This window comes from Lepus europaeus, chromosome 10 (assembly GCF_033115175.1).
Source record: "Lepus europaeus isolate LE1 chromosome 10, mLepTim1.pri, whole genome shotgun sequence".
NCBI lineage: Eukaryota > Metazoa > Chordata > Mammalia > Lagomorpha > Leporidae > Lepus > Lepus europaeus.
The window spans coordinates 96,908,324-96,931,370 of NC_084836.1; the positions used below are offsets into that span (position 1 = coordinate 96,908,324).

At 42.5% G+C, this 23,047-nt stretch overlaps 1 protein-coding gene across 2 annotated transcripts in view; it reads right to left on the minus strand.

Moving 5' to 3' along the window:
• The window catches only part of ATRN (attractin), a 169,182-nt gene that overhangs the window by 23,024 nt on the left and 123,111 nt on the right, over window positions 1–23,047 (minus strand). For both annotated transcript variants that reach the window (XM_062203932.1, XM_062203931.1), the window contains 7 exons: window positions 22,240–22,377; window positions 21,498–21,591; window positions 19,134–19,186; window positions 15,980–16,074; window positions 13,328–13,406; window positions 11,749–11,906; window positions 2,277–2,338 (listed from right to left, as the gene is read on the minus strand). In XM_062203932.1, the coding sequence (XP_062059916.1) occupies window positions 2,277–2,338; window positions 11,749–11,906; window positions 13,328–13,406; window positions 15,980–16,074; window positions 19,134–19,186; window positions 21,498–21,591; window positions 22,240–22,377 (679 nt within the window). The remainder of the gene's footprint in view (window positions 1–2,276; window positions 2,339–11,748; window positions 11,907–13,327; window positions 13,407–15,979; window positions 16,075–19,133; window positions 19,187–21,497; window positions 21,592–22,239; window positions 22,378–23,047) is intronic.

Consider the following 23,047-nt stretch of genomic DNA (forward strand, 5'->3'; position numbering starts at 1 on the left):
AGGAGCCCAAGGACCTACTGCTTACCCAGGCCACAGCAGAGAGCTGGATTGGAAGTGAAGTGGCTGGGTCTCGAACCGGCACCTAAATGGGATGCCAGCACTTCAGGCCAGGGCGTTAACCCACTGTGCTACAGCGCCAGCCCCATGAATTCTAAATTCTAATAGAAAATTTGTGAGGGTCAAATCTCTGGCTTCTCATGCATCTTTTATCGGAAACCTCCTGGAGACTGCTCCAGTGAAAACCAAGGAGATAGAGCAAGAGGAAGATACAGGGTCTGGGAACCAGAGGCTTCAATAAAGGGAAGGGCAAAAAAGAAATCCCCTCGATGACACATAAAAGGCCTCAAGGGGAGCTAGTGCACTGGGGACAGAAGGTAAGAGGGTTCTGGGACAGAAACCTCCAAAACAAGCTGAAACCATGCTGAGAGCGGTGTTTCAATTCTGTCACAGTACGGGAAAAAATCACTGACAGATACACAGAAAAATCAAACAGCCAGCACTGTGGTGGATAGGGTTAAGCTGCTGCCTGCAGCACCAGCATCCCATATGGGCACGGATTCAAGATCTGGCTGCTCTACTTCCAATCCAGCTCCCTGCTGGGGAAGCAGTGGAGGATGGACCAAGTAGTTGGGCCCCCACACCCATGTGGGAGACCCAGATGAAGCTCCTGGCTCCTGGCTTCAGATTGGCTCAGCTCCAGCTGTTGTGGTCATTTGGGGAGTGAATCAGTGGATGGAAGATCTCTCTGCCTCTGTCTCTGTCTCTGTCTCTCTGTAACTCTGCCTTTCAAATAAATAAATAAATAAATAACTCTCAAAAATAAATCAAACACTTTTAAAAAATCTCAAATGGCAAAGATTATAGTTAGGATAAGCAAAGAGGGATTTCCCCCTATTCAAATAATGGGGAGAGATAATCACAGTTCCCTACAGCTGGGATTAGGAGATTTGTGGTCACAGTACGCTAAATGAGGGTCATCAGTTTAGCCCAGCACTGTAACATTACTCCATTAAGTGAGTAAGAGGAAGGGGATTCTGTTTGCATTTGTGGTGTGGGGCAGTTGTTGAGGAAGTAGCATAAGACAGTAAACCCTCATCTTCTACAAGGGGACATGAAAGGATAACTGAATGAAAAATTAAGAATTCATGGGAACACAGAGAATACTAGCAAACACGATATAAAATGGCAGGAAGCTGGAGTGGGAAGGTGTGAGGCAGACTATTGCTGTGTTTTCTCTCATAAGCACTTATTTGTCTTTCTGGTAATTTAAAAAATATTTATTTATGTTTACTTGAAAGGCAGAGAGGCAGGAGAGGTCTTCCATCTACTGGTTCACTCTCCAAATGCCCTCAGATCAGGGCTGGGCCAAGCTGAAGTCAGGAGCCAGGAACTCCATCCGGGTTTCCCATGTGAGTGGCAGGGACCCAAGCCCTTGCGTCATCACCTGCTGCCTCCCAGGATGCATCCCAGCAGGAATTTGGAAGCAGGAGCAGAGCCGGGACTCAAACTCTGACACTCTGATATGGAATGTGGGTGTCCCAAGCAGTGTCCAAACTGCTGTGTCAAATGCACACCCCTATTTGTCTTTTAAATTATTTGTGTATAATATTTTTTCTTTCTTTTTTACAAAAAAAAAAAAAAGATTTACTTATTTACTTGAAAGGTAGGGTTAGAGGGAGAGAGACAGATCTTCCATCTGCTGATTCACCCCCAAGGCATCTGCAATGGCCAGGGCTGGGCCAGGCTGAAACCAGGAACCAGCGGCTTTACCTGGGCTTCCCACATGTGTGCAGGGGCCCAAGCCCTTGGGTCATCTTCCGCAGTACTGCTTTCCCAGGCCAAGAACAGAGAGTTGGATCAGAAGTGGAGCAGCTGGGACTTGAACCGGTACTCATATGGGATGCCGGCACCATAGGCGGTGCCTTTACCCACTATACCACAGTGCCGGCCCCCAGAAACATCTCTTGAACGAGCAGAAGCATATATGTAGCTCATATCAGTAACATTAATTAAATGTTTTAGTGCAAAATTCTCCTCATATGAAGAGTCTAGTTACAGTTTCGTAAGGTACCACAAATTGCTACTCTCAACCCCTCAAAAGCCAGAGAGCATACAAACCAGATGGAATTTATACTTACTGTAAGTGACACATAACTTTTCAGAAACACATAAAAGTAAATGATCTGTTGTGGCAACACAAGATTATTCTTTTATGAGTTGATACTCAATGGGATTAAATTGAAAGGACAGATATGGTTTATAGTGAGTGAAATTACCTGAAGAAAGTCACGAAGAACTGCACCAGGTCCATAAAATTGCTGTGCTGGGAGAAGGCGATCTGTGGCAGAAAAATAGGTGGGTGGTTATGTATACTACACACAGCACCACTGGCCCAGCCTTCTCATTTCAAGAATTAAGCTGGAAGACGGACTTTACATTCTGAAGACAAACTAATGACATTTCTTCACCTAAAGAAACATGGTTGTAGTTACTTTCCTTGCTTACTTAGTTGCCAACTGGAAGTACAATTCCTTGGCTTCAGCAATCCTCCTTAAGTTCCCCTCTGCGATTCACATCAGACCTGTGCTCCTGGAGTCTCACCCCTGAGAACCCTCGATTCCTACAACTCCGACCCTAGTGACGGGCAGTTCAGTTCGCCTGCTCCTCGGCTGTGCCTCCTCCAGACACAATGCTCTCCTTGTTGGCTTGAAATGCAGGCAGCCTCATTTTGTGCCCTTCATTCCTTCAACATTTATGTGCTCAGTATGGACTCACTTCAAGATACTTTTTTTTTTCTTTAAAAAAAAAAGTCTCAAGTTTTGCTCCATTGAGTATCATCTGATCTCAGTAGGTTATCACTTGGAACTTCATTTTACTATATAGCTATGTTTTCATACCAAGAATATAAAAATAACCCCTTACATATTCCTTCAAATCTAAGGTACCACCGATCTGAAACAGGTATCATTTTGTGAGAAAAATTATACTGTCAATTAAACTATGACAAGATGCTTTTTAAAATGGACTGTAAGAAGCATCAGAATTCAGAGATAGTAGACATGAAAAAATATGCACTCAGGATTCACTAAATATGGTTACTGTGTCCTCATTATCACCTGCAATATACATAGTACTAGCCATAAGTTCTGGAGCAGCCGGGATGTAAACTGCCATTCTGATCTGGGATATGAGTGTCCCAAGCGGCGGCGTGACCTGCTGCATCACAAAGCTTGCTTCTCTTGTTGTCTTGATCAGTTAATTTTAGGTATCTCTTACTGACCTCCTACTGGCAGAAGATGGTTTAGGCCACCAGCCCTGCCCCTCCTTCCCGTACAGTCACAGCACTGTTTTTAGTGCCTATGTTGGTTCACCTGTTGTCATTGAGAAACACACACACAGAGACAGTCTCTGTTATCTGGTTTACCCCCAAATGCCTACAAAGGCCAGGGCCAGCCCAGAAGCCAGGAACTCATTTCAGGTCTTCTAGTTGGTGAACAGGGACCTAAGTACTTAGGCCATCTCCTACTGCCTCCTAGGGGGCGAAGTAGCAGGAAGCTGGAATCAGGAGCAGATCTGAGCCCAAGCACTGCAGTTAGAGATGTAAGTGTCTTAAGCAGTGGCTTAAGGACTAGGCCAAAAGCTTCCCCCTGCCTTCCAAAAACTGTGAACTTTTAAGAAGGCAGAAAGCAACATCCAGCCTTACTAATTATCAGCTCATGGCCAACATTGTTTCATCTGTATTCCATGCACTTTCCCCATGACTGTTACTTGAGAGCTAATCCCAGGAGCCAGTGTTGTGGCATAGCAGGTTAAGCTGCCACCTATGACGTTGGTATCCCATATGAGCACTGGTTCAAGTCCCAGCTGCTCCAGTCTGGATCCAGCTCCCTGCTAAAGTGCCTGGGAAAGCAGCAGAAGATGGCCGAAGTGCTTGGGCCCCTGCCACTCACGTAGGAGACCTGGATGGAATTGTAGGCTTCTGATTTCAGCCTGACCAGACTTGGTAAAAACCAGTGAAAGGGAGATATTCTTCTCTAACTATGCCTTTGTAATAAATAAAGTAAATCTATAAAAAAAAAAAAAAAGAAAAGCAAATCTAAGACTTCCTATCATTTCACTCGGCTATTTCAATACATAGTATGTCTTAACTACCCTCTGTAAAATTAGGATGTCTGTATCCTCACCCCTTCCTTTCCTTCTACTTCTGATCATTGCACAAAACCCAAGAACAATTCAATCCTTTAATATTGAGCAGAAAAGAATGACAAATTCTTGATTTCCAACCTCAGTGACTTTAGCAATCTCTAGCAACTGTTCTGACAGTACCAGAAAAATCTGTTAGCACTCTGATAACAAAGTTAGAAAAACTGCAAAAGAACAAAGTTCCCATACCTACCCTAAAGCCCTTGTACCAACAAATATGCATCCATCCGGCACACATTCATAGAGTGTCTGTAACACTATGATAGGACACAGAGGACATAGTCCTGGCCCTTAAGCAAATCTTAGCACAGTGAGAAATCAGACAAGTCTATGGCTGTGGAGGCCCAATGAGGAAAGGAACCTGCTATGGGTTGTGCCTGAGGTCATCAGATGGACCTGTCCTTTGGGCTGCAAGAATTCCACCTGCACTCCTGACTCAGGCCTATCTCTTTCCAATCCATACTCTCACTGCTGCCTGGGTGACCTTTCCAGAATACTGATCTTGGGTCACTTCTTGGCTTAAAACATTTCAGTGATTCTCTCAGTGGTCTACAGTTCACAGCCCTCAGATGGACCCCCAGTCTCCTCTGCCTGCCCAGCTCCAAGCTCACAAGCACTGTCACTCAACGCTGCTCAACTCCTAGTAGTTTTGAAAGTGACTGTTCATTTCCTCCCCTCCACCCCAAACACCCTACTCATCTTCCTTAGGACTCAGTTCTGGTGTGGCCTCTTCTCAATTAGACTCAGGGACACAGGGCACTCCTGACCCCTCTCACAGCTCCCAGGAACATTTGTGCATGTGACAGAGGATCCTGCTGTCCTCATGGCTGCTGCTCTGGGTCAGTGGGCTGTTAGAATAAGAGAATTTTAAGGAGGTCGGCGGGGGGGGGGGGGGGGGGTCATGACTAGGCAGATCACAGGAGAGAGGTTTGCCAGAGATGCAGATGTGCCCATTCCAGCTCTCAGTGGTAAGCCCAGATGGTGTGGGTGATGAGACTGTCCAGGGAGAAAGGGTCTGGATGAATCCCAAGGAAAGGATGGCACATAAGAGCTGAGAAGAAAGAGCCAAAGCCACGGTGAGGCAGGAGAGGAGACTTTCAGCAAGAAGGAATCGTAAACTTTTCTTGATAATGAAGATCATAAGGCCATACAAGAACTTTAAATGTTATCTAGAACAAAGAAAGGCTTATGCTTTAAGTACAGTTTAGTTCTAAATGTATTTCATGATGCTGTGATTCTCAAAACTCATACGGTCTAGACATCTAGCACCATTGTAATTATACACTACTATTATTATGCAATAAAAATGAGAGGACTTTTAAAAGCTTGTGGAAAATTCAACTTATCTTTCAGTTCTGTTTTCCATGAACTTTTTGAAGTACCCTCACATAAACACTAAAAGTACATCTGACATTATTCGTAACAGTCAAAGAGTAAAAAACCCCAAGTATAAACAAACAATGATATATACATACAGTAGAATGTTCAGCTTTAACAGGCAATGAAATACTGAAACATACTAAACATAAGTGAACCCTGCAAACATTCTAAGTCAAAGATCCATATGGAATGTCTGGAACAGGAAAATCTACAGAGACAGGAAGTATAGACTGGTGGCTTCCAGCAGGGGGAAGGAATAATGGGCTTCTTTTAGGGGTGATGAAAATTTTCTAAAATTGGTTGTGGTGATGGCTACAGAACTCTGAATATATTACAAACCACTGAATTGTGCACTTTAAATGGGTGAATTGTATGGCATGTGAATTATATCTCAATAAAGCTGTCATTTAAAAAAAGTATATCCACATGAACAAAAGTTTCACACATTCTTGTTCAGTACAGCAATCCTGGTGGGACTCATAAACATAACTCTAAAATCTAAACGAATGCTCAGTTCTCAATATAAATTCTGTGTTGCCTTCACTGGTGAACACTGGCCTCTTACATAAAACATCAGATCAAATGGCCAGCACAGAGAGAGCTTCATTATTGGTCCCATGTTACAATAACAATCTCTGCGGCACAGTCTATAACAAGCCAGAACCCCTGCACCCCCACCCATCTTCCCACTCACAATGTCTGCCCGTCTACTCGCCTTCCTGAATACCTGCCTCTCGAACTATGGGAATGGCTGAAGCCAGATGGGCCCCAGATGACCAGGGAGAACAATTAGGACAGTTTTCAGAAAGCAGGGGCTGAGGGTAGGGCACCCACTCACAGAACAACTAGCCAGAAAACAGGAATGGTTGGCCCCAAGACACCCACTACCCGCCCACACACAGGCCTTTGCAGTATGGGTGTTTTTGCTTAACTACATCTTCACCAGTTTTTCCAGTTAGCTCGATGTTCCCTCAGCTGGCAGTTACAGGTGTGGATCTGTTCCTAATTACAGGAAAGAATTCTGATGGGTTCAGTGAAGGAACTGGCGTTCAGTATTACCGTTTCACAACACCACTGTTTACATGAATTTCCGAGTAGATAATCAGATTTCCTCGGTTACTTTACTTTAAAAAATGAGAACCAAACGCCAAAAGGCTTTGCTTGCACTGAAAGCCATAGTGAAGTTTAATTGAATTGCCTCTACTGCACTAGTTAGACATTTCTCTACTCTCTTCCTTAAATGTTTACTCAATTTGTACAGCTGCTGAGTGTCTATGTGTGTAGGAGCCATAGGAAGCTAAGCTACAACTAGGAAGCTAAGGCTCTGGGAAAAGAGAGCAATAAAGAAACATGTGGCCTCTTTGTTGAGAACATGAAGCATCTACCCAGCAAGACGCCAGCTCAGTTCTCCACACAGCGCTCAGCAGAAACCATCCCAAGTGCAGGGAGAGCCAGTGTTGACTGGGCTCTCGCATGAGGACACTTCGATGCTACAGGTCTAGAGGCACCGTTTGTAAATACTGCAGTCATTTGTACTAAGAGCAAAAAGACACATGCTTAATAAAACTTACCTGCTTTTTCAAGGAAAGCTTGGCAAACTAAGTGGTGAGCACGCCATCGTTTATTTTCACAAGTGCTCCCGTCTGCAGCTTTCTTAAGCGGATCTTATTCAAGTGATCCAGCCCACGCAAAGAGCACCAAAACATCAAGCAGAAAATCAACACCTTTTCTATTCTTAAATTTAAAATTACTACTTTTTAAAAGTAAGCACGGGGAAGAGCTCCCTCTAGAAGCAAGGCTCTAAAGGTATTTCAGGGACTTTCAGAGGGTGGAGCAACAGGGCTCTGGGAGGAAAAAAACCAGAGCTCAGCCTTGGCCAGAGCCAGGCTATCTCCAGCACAAAAGCCTGCTTATACGCACAGGGCCCTCTTTCCAGTGGGAAAACCAGCAGCAGTCAAAGTCAAGATTTTCGCTGAGGATCTCAGAAATAATAGTTAACTTTTCAGCTACAAAAGTTTGACATTCAATTAGATTTAGAATATAATGAGGTAAGCCAGTATGAAAAAAAAAACCTCAATTTAAAATAAGTCAATAACTTTTATTTACTAGAACCTAAATCAAGTATTTTAAATTTAACAATAATCTAACAAATAACATATAACTATAATGTATTGTGTTAAAAGCTGTTACCAGCTGGCGCCGCAGCTCACTAGGCTAATCCTCTACCTGCGGCGCCGGCACTCCGGGTTCTGTCCCAGTTGCTCCTCTTCCAGTCAAGCTCTCTGTTGTGGCCTGGGAAGGCAGAGGATGGCCCAAATGCTTGGGTCCTGCACCTGCATGGGAGACCAGGAGAAGCACCTGGCTCCTGGCTTTGGATTGGCACAGTGTGCCAGCCGTAGCAGCCGTTTGGGGGGTGAACCAATGGAAGGAAGACCTTTCTCTCTGTCTCTCTCTAACTCTCCTGTCAAAAATAAATAAATACATAAAAAAGCTGTTGGCCGGCGCCACGGCTCACTAGGCTAATCCTCCGCCTTGCGGCGCCGGCACACCGGGTTCTAGTCCCGGTCAGGGCACCGATCCTGTCCCGGTTGCCCCTCTTCCAGGCCAGCTCTCTGCTGTGGCCAGGGAGTGCAGTGGAGGATGGCCCAAGTGCTTGGGCCCTGCACCCCATGGGAAACCAGGAGAAGCACCTGGCTCCTGCCATCGGATCAGCGCGGTGCGCCGGCCGCAGCGCGCCAATCGCGGCGGCCATTGGAGGGTGAACCAACGGCCAAGGAAGACCTTTCTCTCTGTCTCTCTCTCTCTCACTGTCCACTCTAGCTGTCAAAAAAAAAAAAAAAAAAAAGCTGTTACCAAGTTAAAATTGTACTTAGTACAGCCTACAACTCCATTGCCCTGGGATCAGAGAAACAACCTACACCCTGCCTGCTCCACTCTAAATGCAGCCTAAATACAGCAGGGAGAATTCTTACATGATCCTCAAGAATCCCACTCTGCTGTGTACACACTTTGTATACTCCCTTTCCTTGGTACAGGTGGGCCTGACCTAACCAGATAAGCCCTTTTAAAACAGGGTTGACAGGTCAGAATCAGAAGTCACAGAAATCTGAAGTTTCAGTAGATACATTCAGTGTGTGTAGTTGTATATGTATATAATCGTGGCATTTCAGTCAATGGCAAACCACACATACAAATGGTGGTCCCATGAAATTATAATGGAGCTAAGAAATTCCTCTATCACTTAGTAACGTCATAGCTGTGCATTGTAGTTCATGTTCATGCTGGTGTAGACAAACCAATTATGCTGCCAGCTGAGTAAAAGTAGAAGCACATACAATTATGTACTATACATAGTACTTGATAATGATAATAAAGGACTATGATACTGGTTTATGTTTTTGTTATACTATATTTTGACTGCTATTTCAGCAATAACTCCTACTTATCAAAAAAAAAGTTTACTGTGAAAACTGCCCATGTTACTTGGGCAGCAGCGTCAGATATCTGGTATTTTCTGAGTCCTGATCACAACAAGAGGCCAGGGCCTATTTTATAGGTTTGTGTAAGGATACTTCATGATGTTCACACAATGACAAATTGCCTACACGTTTCTCAGAATGCATCTGTATTGTTAAGCAACACAGGAATGTATATTTGTATCTAAAATTTTTATTTTCAAATGTTATATAAATGGAATCATGTAGTTTGTGGACTTCTAAGACTTTTTTTTTAGTCAGCAAAATTTCCTTGGTTACTGATGCAGTTGTACCAATAATCCATTTCTTTTTATTACCATACATTATTCCACAGTGGATGTGTAGCATAGCTTATTTAATCATTCATCTGCTGAGGAATATTTGGGTTATCTCCAGTGTGGGCTATTGTGAATAAGGCTCTTTAATTCTGGCAAATGACCTGGAATGCAACTGTTGGGTTTCAGAGTAAGTGAAAATTTAATTTTATAAGAAAATATGGAACTATTTTCCAGAGTAGCTGAACTACTTCACACCCCTACCAGCAATGTATGAGTGGTCCAGTTTTGCTCCATCTGCTCTGGCTTTGGTGTTTTGCTTCAGTCATTTTGAACGGTGTGGAGTAATACCTTGTTGTAGTTTCAATCTGTATCTCTTTAATGGTTATTGATACTGAACATCTTTCCAGATGGTCATTTACCATATTTATCTCCTTTTTGGTGAAATGTCTTTTCATGGTCTTCTGTTTCCTTTACTGCTGAGTTCTATGAGTTCTTACATCATACTAACATACTGATTTCATCATATATTCTTATATATATATATTAATTATATAAATGTCTAGAAAAATGACTGAAAGTGACTCAAATAAAAGAGACCATCCAAAATATCCTACTATTAAAGGAGAGGAGTCAGAAAGCTAAAAAAAAAACCTCTACATGATGATTTTAAGTACTTGAGGTTCAGGTAATTCTAACCTTACATCTCTTCAGAATATGAGAAAGAGAAACTTCTCAAATTATAATTAGTAAAGTTTAGTTAAGCCTTGATATCAAAACCGTAACAAGGACAGAAAGTAAAACTATTAAGACATTCTTGTTCATGAAACGAATAAAAAAATTTAATCTAAATGTTAGCAAGCAGAATCCAACAATGTATAAAGAAACAGCACATCAAGCCTAAGTTGGCTTTATCCCAAGAATGCAAGTGATTTCCAGGCCCTCTTTGGCTTGTGTCACAGGGTGAGTAGTGGTGTGGTTCACTGAGAAAGGAAGCATGGGAGTCTGGGGTTTCAAATCACACCAAAGACTGCACACCAAGAGCAAGGACCCTATGTGGCAGCCGAGAGGACTGGTGTGGCACTCAAGAAGACACTGAGCTGGAGACAGAGCACTGGGGACCACCCACAGATGTGGTGGCAAAGTCTGAGAAGAGGACAGAATTACTATAAAGAGAGGAGTGGATAAAGTCTGAATCCAAGGTAACCCCAGTATTTAAGAAGGGGGTTCTTTAAAATGATTGGTCAGAGAACCAGGAAAAGAAAGGACCAGGAAGGCAAGAGTGATTCAAGTCATGCAAAGTGAAGGTGAGGGGACTGAAGTGGTTTCTGGATGTGCTGAAGGAAGCAGGGAGTGTGCAGGTGCAACGTGAGGAACGGATTGAAGGATAAATTCATAGACTATCTAGATGGGAAAAAGACAGAGGGTGGTGTGAAAAATTCTAACGCAGTTCCCATCCTCCACATTCCAGAAAGGAAAAGACTGATGGCTCCTTAGTCCCAAAGCATGAAGACATAACCACCAGAACTAGGTTTCAATCCCACCTGGAGTAGTCTGACTTGCTTCAGAAGTTGACTGTACTTCCGAAAGCCAGCAAGCAGCAACAGCCCCAGTCCAGTAACCATACATTCATGGCCACCAGTGAATCAGCCCCACAAAGTCCACCCATCCCTGACCTCCACGTGCACCCAAATGAAGGAGATCACAAGTGGGAAGTACTGAGGAAAAGCCTCGCAGGATATGAGTATAAAAAACTCATATGGGCCATGGGTCTTTCCCTTGGGAATGGGGGACAAGGGAATGTTGACAATAACAGAGACTGCAGCAGGGAACACAAATCCTCACAAGCAGCCTTCCAGGTCACACGCACAAAGAATCTGAGACTTGGAGAGGCAGTCAGAAATCAAACCTACATCCATCTAACCACAGGCCAATGCTTTTATGTATGATGTCATTATGTTGCCTCCCACTGTACCCCAGCTGGCCTCCTTTCAACTCTGAGAGCACCTTGGGGGTCTTTATGTCGTTTTCTACACTCTGGCTTACACTGATTGTATGTGTTTGTTTCCTTTACATCCACCTTACTCCAGAACTGAAGCTCTCTGTGGAGCCCTACAGGCTTTTACATGGCAAGTCCTCAATGCAGCAATGAATACATTTGTAATCACAAAATTTGCTATGTGCCAACTTGCTTTCAAAAGTGCTCATTAATCTCCTTCAGAAGTGATACAAGCCACCTCCACCACAATCTTCTTTACAATATTCATGTGCTCAGTATTCCTTTGCCACACAATATTGCAAAGGCAAAGCAACACTGTACATTTCATTAACCACAAGACCCAATTTAGTGAATGTAGTCTTCTCTAAAGAGATTTTACCATTTTTGTAGGAATGAGACAAAAAACATTTCCTACCTGAATTTTGATGGGCCAGGTGAAATTACTGACATAAACAAAGAAAGTAATGTTTGGGTGGTTGCGAAAATCAAACTTTTCATTAGAGAAGCTATCTTTGTATTCCTTAATGTTGGTTTTTGAAACAACAGGCATCTCTTCTCCAGCTTGGGTTCCAGCTGTCAGAAAGAAAAGAATGAAATGGTTACCAACTACTGAACACCCACAACACTCCGGAACAGTCTTTAGGAACTCAACAACACTGTGACTAACCTCATTTACAGATTAGGAAACCGAGGTTCAGAGAAATTAAGTGACCTGCCTCAGGTCACACTGCCAGCAAGAGGTGGAGTTGGAACTTGAAGTTTTGCTGGCTGATAAGACAAGCCTGTGCCCCTGACCAGAATAGTTTTATCAGGAACATCTACACCTTCCCTCTGCACTAGGCTAAATATGGCCATGGAAGTAGACACTACAGGAATCTTATTAACAACATCGGCGATTACTCTGTGCATAACACTTCAATTCTTTTGCAGTCTCCAGACTCCCACTCCGGGGACAATGATTCACCGCTCATTTCCTAAGCAGCAGTGGCCTCAAATTCACTGGTTAGCAAAGGAGGAAGGGGCTGAAGGAGTCTCTCAGTCTTCCCCGAGCTCACCTGATCTGATGTAACTCCATCTTATTCCCAGACAATCCTGCAACGTTTCGTACCCTCCCACGCCACGAAATTAAGTCTCAATAAAGATCACGAAATGGACTTGAAATGATGAGGAAACACAGCTAGCATTTAGAATTTACCATGCTTCAAGCACTGCTTTGAGAACTTTTTTTTTTTTTAAATCTCATTTAAGCCATCCAACACTCTATATAAAGAGGTTTTCTACTATCCCATTGCACACTTGAATAAACTGGCTCAGAAAGCTAAGTAATTTGCCCAGCAGCACATATAATGCAGGTAAATAACAGGCAGAATTCAAGTCCAGGTCTATCTGCCCAGCTACCAAGTTATGCAATGGTTACCTCTATTAACCATCACATGAGCATCATCCTTTATTTCTTTAGATTTTCTGCCCAGTGAGTATTCAGTGAATCATAGTAAGACAAACTAGATAGCAAATGGCGTGTTTAGGGTTTGATTTAATTTCCAAAGTATATTTCTCCATAACTACTAAAATCTCATTTTATTTAAAATGCTCTCCTCCCTTGAAACCATGAATCATTTGCATTTTTCTCTCCTGAAGCATAGATGCAGTGGCTGATGGCAGAGCCAGAGCAGCAGCCACAGCAAGGGTATAAGTGGGGGTAGCAGGGAAGCGCAGTATAAACTAAGCCTGACACTGGTAAGTCTTGGCAGATATAACCCAATTTACTGTACACAACAGTTCTAGGAGGTGAATATTATTCTTCACTTTACAGATGAATCATTCTATGGTCTTGAGAGGGGGTTGGACATTCAGTCAAGGTCTCACAGCAAGTAAGTGGCAAAGGCAGGTTTCAAAACCATTTGTCTCTCTCCAGAGCCACCATTCTCCACTCCTATGTAACATTTCTCATCCATGACCTCTATGTGGATGATCTTTTCTAAGTGTGTCTTTACCTGAGAAGCTGGCAGCCCAGGTGATGTTAAGGTTGAAGTTTTTGGAGGCATTGATGAACATGTCCAAATCCCTGTTTTGCTGATGAAAGGCACAAACAGAAATGAGCTATTTCCATATTTTAAGATAAAGGAATAGTTAAATTTTACAATGTTCTACAATGTCTCAAAAGACAATTCAAACCAAAAATTTTCCATAATACCAGCAATATACCCACTAAATAAAAGTTTATTTCCCTCCCTAAGTCTAACTCCATGAAAAAGTTATCTTTATTTTGCATTTATTTATTTGCAAGGCAGAGTAACATTGAGAGAGATCTTCTATCTGCTGGCTCACTTCCCAAATGGCTGCGATGGCTGGGACAGGGCCACTGGGATGGGATGAGGGCAGGGGCCATGAACTCCATCTGGATCTACACCTGCTCCCAAAAGTATCTTTTTAAAAGATGCCCATTTTAGTATATGATTCTCACCCACAGACCCATGTTAGATGAATCAGGCTCATAAGGATCCTCTGGGCAGCTGTTCTGAAATGTTCTCAGAAAAACACTTGATTCAGTGTCCTAATTTATATTTGTTTATAATTTAAACTCATAGGCTGCTGAATTTATAGATTATATATACAGTATAAAATCTCTCCCAACTTGAAATGATTTTAAAAATGCATACAAAGCCCAGACAATCTAAATTCAAAAAATTCTCTCACTACATTCATTCAGAATTTGAAAATATTTTTCTCTCACTAAAAATATTTTAAGAGAAATGTGACTGAGGATGCTTTCTCAGCTCTGAAAACCTTGCTTACCACTCAGAGACACAGCGACTCAAAGCACTAAGTCCAATTTATTGTGATTCTTGGTTATCGTGGCTGAAAAGGATAGTTCTGAGAAATCCACTGAGCCAAACAGAAGTACACTGTTGGCTATGATAGGTAAATTATAATACTCATTTTCAATTTTCACTTAAATTTTACTAGTAAATCTCTTTACTGGGGTGAAGAAATTATTTTGACAAACCAATCAGATGCTGTATCTTTATATTTTGCAAAGGGATTCAATCATGCTGAAACTTCATTTTAAAAGATCTTAAAACAGGTTAGAAAATTAAGATTTTGGGGGCCAGCACTGTGGCGCTGTTAAGCCACTATCTGCTGTGCAGGCATCCCATATATGTGCCAGTTCAAGACCTGGCTGCTCCACTTCCAATCTAGCTCCCTGGTAATGGCCTGGGAAAAGCAGCAGAAGATGGGCTAAGTCCTTGGGCTCCTGTGACCCACATAGGATTCCAGGAAGATGCTCTTGGTTCCCAGCTCTGGTCCGGCCCAGCCCCAAAGTTACAGCCATTTGGAGAGTGAACCAGCAGATGGAAGATCTCTCTCTTTGTCTCTCCTCTCTCTCTGTAACTCTGCCCTTCAAATAAATAAGTAAATCTTTAAAATCATACCCAAAGACGGCTGGCGCCGTGGCTTAACAGGCTAATCCTCCACCTTGCGGCGCTGGCACACAGGGTTCTAGTCCCGGTTGGGGAGCCGGATTCTATCCCGGTTGCCCCTCTTCCAGGCCAGCTCTCTGCTATGGCCCGGGAAAGCAGTGGAGGATGGCCCAAGTGCTTGGGCCCTGCACCCGCCTGGGAGACCAGGAGAAGCACCTGGCTCCTGGCTTCGGATCAGCGAGATGTGCCGGCTGTGGCGGCCATTGGAGGGTGAACCAACGGCAAAAAGGAAGACCTTTCTTTCTGTCTCTCTCTCTCACTATCCACTCTGCCTGTCCAAAAAAAAAATCATACCCAAAGACTGAAGCATATAGCTTAACAGGACACTCTACAAACCTAACCAATCAAAATCAGGCACTTCGAAGTTCAGGCAATTAGTATTTGAGTCCAAATGATCAATGGCATTAATTTTAATCAGCAGTTTCTCTGCAGATGCTTCTAAGCCTCTGGTTGGCTTTTGCAGACATTTTAAATCTAGTTCTGTCATTTGCTCTCTGAAGGAGGAGCTTTCCTTGCAACCTTCTCTCCTTTTCCAAATGGGGCTGTGTTGGACTGACAGGCAAACCATGTACATGTGTAGTCAGTGTCAGACTGTGCATATCAGATCCTGCTAAATCTTATTTCAATACTGCTCTTGACTGTCAGATGGAAAGAAAATAAAATGTAAATTCTGGGGCCAGCATTGTGGTGTAGCAGGTAAAGCCACCGCTTGCAGTGCGAGCATCCCATATGGGCACTGGTTTGAGTCCTGGCTGCTCCATTTCTGATCCAGCTCTCTGCTATGGCCTGGGAAAACAGTAGAAGATGGCCCAAGTGCTTGGGCCCTGCACCTGCATGGGAGACCCGGAAGAAGCTCTTGGCTCCTAGCTTCGAATCGGCACAGTTCCAACTGTTGCAGCCAGCTGGAGAGTGAACCAGCGGATGAAAAACCTCTCTCTCTCTCTCTCTCTCTCTCTCTGTAACTCTTTCAAATAATAAATAAATCTTTTAAAAAATGTAAATTCTAACAATCTTTTCCTGCAACTCTAAGGATCATCCTGGGTTCTCTACCCTGGAGACTCAGAGTAGAGTACTGCTCAGGCAGTACTTCCACCCATAGTGGCCAAGAAAAAGATTTGCACAAATTTAAAACAAAACAGGAAGACTTAAAAAAAAGCAGCTTACTTCATCAGGAGTAGCCACAAAATTGATGGCTGTGTAGTAGCGGTCATCTTCCTGGGACAGGCTAAATGTGAACTGATAGTCAATAAGAAGAGTATCTGTGGGAAGAGACAGAGATGTATATTTTAAAATAGAAACCAAACAAAACACTTAAGTTTCTAGAGATATAGACCACTTTTGTCATAAACTCAATAGCAAGGAAAGCAGTTTGACCTCACTCATAACCAGGTTCTGTCAAAGAAAATCAAATCTGAGTAGTATCATTTTATTTGCATTAACCCACTAAATCCTCTTTATATCATGACCCTGGTTGAGATTTTAGGCTCCAATCTCACTCACCTACAAATATTAACTGTACATCTATTATATGCTAGGTTTTGTTTAAAGATACAAAGATATAAATTAATGATGTAACAGAAACCAGGAGTCCATTGAAAAATAGTTGATTCCAGGTCGAGAGCAACGACTACATTCCTTGGTTATATTATTTCATAGAGGAACAAAGTACTTTAAGACTAATGTGATTTAGCAAAAGAACACAGTTTTAGAGAGCGCTTACTGGCCAAAGTTTGTAAAATTTAACTAGAAAGTGTATTGCACAATTCAACAAGAACCAAAAAACCTACTAAAATGTGAGCAAAGGACTTCAACAGACTTTTCTCCAAAGATGATATACAAATGGCCAATAAACACACATGAAAGATATTCAATACCACTGGTTATCAGGAAAATGCAAATCAAAACCACAATGAAATAACACCTCACACCCACAAGGAAGGCTATATATATATAAAATACAGAAAATAACAAGTATTGGTAAGGATGTGGAAAACCAGAACTTTTGTGCACTGTTGGTAGGAATGTAAAATGGTACAACTGTTATAGAAAGTAGTATTGCAGTTCTTCAAAAACTTAAAAACTAGTCAGAAGATCAATAATTATGTGAGTCCACTTAAATGAGGCATCTAGGGTAGTTAAATTCATAGCAACAGAAAATAGAATGGTGATTGTCAGGACTGCTGCGAGAGGGAAATGGGGAGTTCTTAAGTTTATTTTTAATCATCTAAGAAACTGCAAATGGTTTTCCAAAATGACAATAGCATCTTACATTCCCAAAAGCAATGCAAAAAGGTTTCAGTTTCTCAGCATCTTTTTATTTTTTATTTTTTAAGGATTTATTTATTTATTGAAAGGCAGAGTTACAGAGAGGCAGAGAGAGAGAGAGAGAGAGAGAGAGAGAGAGAGAGAGAAATCCTCTATCCACTAATTCACTCCCTAAATGGCTGCAATGGCTGGGGCTAGGCAATTTGAAGCCAGGAGCTTCTTCTGGGTCTCCCACGTGGGTGCAGGGGCCTAAGCACTATCCAACCATAGTCTAGTGAGGCTAACTTTTTTTTTTTTTTTTTTCACATGGAGACATACTGCAAAAAACTGAATGCAGAAGCAGACAGGAGATTACAATTATGGTATTTACCTTTTGATCCTAGTCATTCCAGGGCTGTATCTTAATATAGTTTTAATGTGCTTATCCCTACTAACTAATGACAATAAGTATTTTTCAATGTGTTTAGCGGCCACTCATATATCTTCTTTGCCTGTTTTTTTTTTCTTTAATTAATTAATTAATTTGAAAGGCAGAGCTACAGAGAGAAAGATGGAGAGACAGAGAGATTGTTCATTCCCCAAATGGCTGTAATGGCCAGAGCTAAGCTGATCCAAAGCCAGGAGCCAGGAGCTTCTTCTGGGTCTCCTGCATGGGTGCAGGGATCCAAGCACTTGGGCCGTCTTATGCCACTTTCCCAGGCCCATTAGCAGAGAGCTGGATTGGAAGTAGAATAGCCAGGACTCAAACCAGTGCCTTTACAGAATGGCGGTGCCACAGGCAGAGGCTTTACCTGCTATGCCACAGTACCAGCCCCTTATCTTTGCCTGTTTTTAATTAGAATTATCTTTTTATTCAGATGGGAGAGTTCTTTAAAAATTCTAGATACAAACTCTTTATCAAATACATGATTTATAAATATTTTCTCTATTCTGTGACTTTTTACTTTTGGAATCTTTTACTTATTTATATGAAAGGCAGAGTTACACAGAGAGTGAGAGACAGAGAAAGAGACCTTCCATTCCCAATCCACTCCCCAAATGGTCGTAATGGCCAGGGCTGGGCCAGTCCGAAGCCAGGAGGCTGGAATCCATCTGAGTCTCCATGGATGGCAGGGACCCAGGAATTTGGGTCATCATCTGCTGCTTCCCAGGCGGATTAGCAGGGAGCTGGACTGAAGTGGAGCAGCTGGGACTCGAACCAGTGATCAGATAGGATGCTGGTATCACAGGTGGTGGCTTAATCTGCTGCACCACAACACCCAAATACAGGTTTTACATTTTGATAAAATCTCAATAATAAGTTTTTTCTCATTAATTATGCTTTTAGAATCACATCTAAGAACTCTTTTTTCCTGCCCAAGGTGAAGAAATTTTCCTCCAGAAGTTTTTACCCATGAAGTCAGAGTCATAGGTTCTAAATGGACATGAATTTTGGGGAGAGGCTATCCAATCCAGTTCAGCAGGCATATAATTACATTACATTAGCAGTAACACTAACTCCTTTTCTCTAGTTCCATCATCTGGCCTACCAGGGGGCTTTTCCTACAGGAGACAGACATTCACCCATAAAGACCTAGTCCCCTTGCCAGACTCACCTTTTATTCCAATAATAATTTGATATTTTACTTTACTTATTCATTCCTAAAGAGATGGTTAATAAAATCAGTTCTAGAGAGAATGATAAAACCTTAACTGTATTTCAAGAACTCTGCTTTTATTCCATATCCTGAAATAGGAAATATGATAATGGCAAATGAAGCAAGGTTTCCAGAGAATACAAACAAGGAAAGCCAGAGGTACAAACACTGGACTTCACCCTGCTATCTGCCATGGACACACAAACACAAGTCAGGACTATAATTACAACATCTGAAAACAGTGTTCATGAATGTAGTAAACTTCACAGAAGATAAACACACCACATCTGCGGGCACTTCCGAGAGTGGTTCCTATATTCTGATAGCACTGAGCATTCTCCACTCATGCTAAAGAAAACAATGGAGTTTTACTGAGCAACTGTGCTTCTAGAATTAAGAATTGCCAAAATACTTACAGTAACACGTTCCTTTAAGGGGGTTTCCCTGGTATCGGTTTTCTACCTCACATCTACAGGGAGAAAAATAAATATTATTTTCTATTTAAAGCAGAATCTATGTTCATTTTGAAATCAAGCAGGTATTTAATAAAAGCTACAAGCAGTTTTTCAGTCACGATAATTACATTCTTCACTATTACTCAGATGAGATGGCCTAACAAGAGTTTACAAAGATTCTTCTTTGGTGCTAATTGCCAAGCAGCTCACACCACCAATTATATAAAAACAACTAAAAAACATCTGGCAAAGAACAGGACATAAACCCAAATGCAATAAATCTAAGCCCTGTTTACTAAAAAGAAAAACACATTTTTACTTTTATGTGAACTACACATTTTTCTAAAAGCGCAGTTAAAATATTTTTCAAATATTCATTTCTCCCTTCCTATTCTCCCTGGACAAACTGACCCTGTTCTTTAAATAGAAGTGAGAGAAGAATAAATACCACAAGCCATTTTTTTTTAACTCCTGAACAAGTGCTCACCATTCTGGAGAAAAAAAATAACCTGCACTCAAAAGCACATTAATTCCTCACAGATGTCATCTGTAAGCAGCAGCTAGCTCCAGTCTCCCACTTCACAAAGCCCTGTGGGCAAACACAGCAGCCATGAACCACTGGATGAGGAGGAGAAAGGCTGAGTGCAGCACTTTTCCCAGGTAAGAGGAGGCCGGGACGTGTGTGCTTTCATCCAGGTGACGAACGGCACTTGCTGCTATCTACAACCTCTGGAGGAGACTTGAGGGTCTCACTGGGGGATGCCTCATGTCTCTGCTACGTGCCCTAACCGACGGCAACAGGATTACTTTTGAACTACCACATATTTGCTTAAAGGGAACTGGATCCAAAATTTAATCTTTGATTAGACTTTTCTTCACATACAGGCTGCAGGGCAGCATGATACTAGTGAACATATATGTTGGGCCAGCGCCGCAGCTCACTAGGCTAATCCTCCGCCTGTGACGCCAGCACCCCGGGTTCTAGTCCTGGTTGGGGCGCCGGATTCTGTCCTGGTTGCTCCTCTTCCAGGCCAGCTCTCTGCTATGGCCCGGGAGTGCAGTGGAGGATGGCCCAAGTGCTTGGGCCCTGCACCCGCATGGGAGACCAGGAGGAAGCACCTGGCTCCTGGCTTCTGATCGACGCAGCGTGCCAGCCAAAATGCGCCGGCCATAGCGGCCACTTGGGGGGTGAACCAACGGAAAAGGAAGACCTTCTCTCTGTCTCTCTCTCTCACTGTCTAACTCTGCCTGTCCAAAAAAAAAAAATGTATATATATATATATATATATATATGTTTATGAAACTATAAAGTGTTCACAAACCTATTCTTTATTGAATACCACTAGCAATGACTCAGTCACTGGTGGCATTTTTACTATTTTTCTTTAAGGAAAGCAAAATTTACCAATGCTGTATATGCTTCCCTCAGCTCAGTGTTTTGATACTAACCACTTCTTCTTCTTCTTCTTCTTTTTTTTTAATTTGACAGGTAGAGTTATAGACCCTGAGAGAGAGACAGAGAGAAAGGTCTTCCTTCCGTTGGTTCACTCCCCAAATGGCCACCATGGCCGGAACTACGCTGATCCGAAACCAGGAGCCAGGCACAGCAGAGAGCTGGACTGGAAGAGGAGCAACCGGGACTAGAACCTGGTGCCTATATGCGATGCCAGCGCTGCAGATGGAGGATTAACCAAGTGAGCCATGGTGCCGGCCCCGATACTAACCACTTCTTAAGTCTCCTCCTGAGAGAATACGTAAACCTGAATGCATGTGTTTTATGAAGTTTTCCAGTCAATCCCTCCATCTTTCAACTCACCAGGACACAAGAACAATCATTGTTAGTCTCCATATTGATCAGTGGGGAAACAGAGGCTCAGCACAGTTCAACGATTTGCCTCAAGAGCACTCTGCTCAGGGGACACATGGCTGGGTCTGAGCCTCAGTCTGCCTGACGTTGAGTTACTAGGATACCAGCTCTTCCAAGTATCCTTCAGGAATGAGTGCAATCTCCTGATGTATCAAACCTTGAATAACTGTTCAAGTTAAAACAACGAATCCAACTTACCAACCCAGGAAAATGTCAGTGTCACTCAAACATAAAAACATGAATTGAAGAGATATTAAAGAATTGCTGCTACCCTGACAACCTCAAGGGGTTGGAGAGTGACCTGTCTGAGGCAGAAAGGGCAACATTTTAATCTAATAACCCAAAGATCTCTCAGAGTCATGGCAGCAAGGCACAAGGAGAGGGTAGCTTGCAGGGTGGTAGTCCGGCAACTTCATAGCCATTGGTCCTCACTGCAGTACAGGGAGTGTGGTACTCACAGCTGGCATTCATCCCCTTTGACGCCCTTGGTGGTGCAGAAACACTTGCCCGTGTTGGTATTACACAGTGACGCATGTCCATTGCACCTGCATGCTGGGGAGAAGGAAATGGAACGGAGGTCAAATTTGGCTTTAAAAAATTACTACTGCCACAGTAATTTCCCCAAAGAAACAATTTTATCTGAATTGGGCTTGACAGGAAACACAGATTAAACCAAGAGCATTTAATGAGGATTCATTATTTTTCAGCTAAAGATTCATCTCTAGTAACTCAAGGGCAACATTATAGGGACCAAGGTCAAAAGACTGGAGGAAAAAGAAGGCTGATTCTCACTGCCATCTGAAGCAACCACTACTGATCTTTTTGATAGACTCTTTGTCACTATGATCGTTCTTTCTTCCTTTCCACAAATATTTACACAGCATCTCTAGTATGCCAGGTGCTGGGAATGGGGACACAGACACAGCCTCTGGGTGATGGGTGCCTCTGAGGCTGGGCTGGCTGCCCTCTGCCTGAGTTGAGGTGCCTTCAGCACAGTGACCACATCAGAACATGACTAAAGGCTCAACACTGCCATTTCTGGCTGTTGCTTTAACTGCTACTCTGATACTTGGCAGTGCAAGTTTGACTTACTAAGATCTGTAGTACACAAAATAAAATGGCTCTTTTCCTCTGAGCTATTTAACTCCAATGTAAAGCCTACCTCATTTGCCATCAGCAAGCCTGACCAGTTGCACTTACGCTGGCATTTCCCTCCGTTGGTAGGATCACCATAGAAACCAGATATGCAGGTCTCACAGTGCTTGCCTGTCGTCAGGTTCTCACACTTTTCACAGATGCTCTGGTTGATGCATTTGCTGTGGCCATTGCACTGGCAAGCTGAAAGGGAAAGAATTTCAAGGGGTAGGTCCCGTGGCTGAACTGGGAGTGAGTTCAACAAGATTTATTTGCAACTATTTCTTTAAGTTCCTTATTGCCTCTAAATGTGAATTCATCAAACCTGGCCCACCAAAAACTACTCTGAGAAATAAGGTCAAAATACCAAAAAAAGCTAGTCCAGGAAAATCAGAAATACATCACAGCAAGGCAGACGTCCATAACTATCTTAAAAAATAATTTTTGTTGTTTTCCTGAGAAAGTAATACATGCTCATGATAGTGTATTTGAAAAATATGATGACAGGAGGAGGGATCATATATAATTCCACCACGCAGAGACCACTATTCACATTTGCTATCTTCCCTCCAGTATTTTTCCATATAATTTTACACAGTTGCGTTCCATATTCAATTTTGATTTCTGAACTCAGACCACAATTATTTTACCACACTGTTTCAACCTATCATAAATAACACTTTTAATAACATAATTATTTTTATGAATCATTTAATTATTCTCTTTCATTCCAATATGTAGCTTGCTTTAATTTTTTAATTAGAAAAGTAAGAGTCTTTGCAAGTGAACGTTTCCAGAAGTGGGGTTACTAAGACTCCTGATGGAAACAGGGCTGTACAACTAGAAGGGCATAGAAGACTGGCCTTCTCAGGAC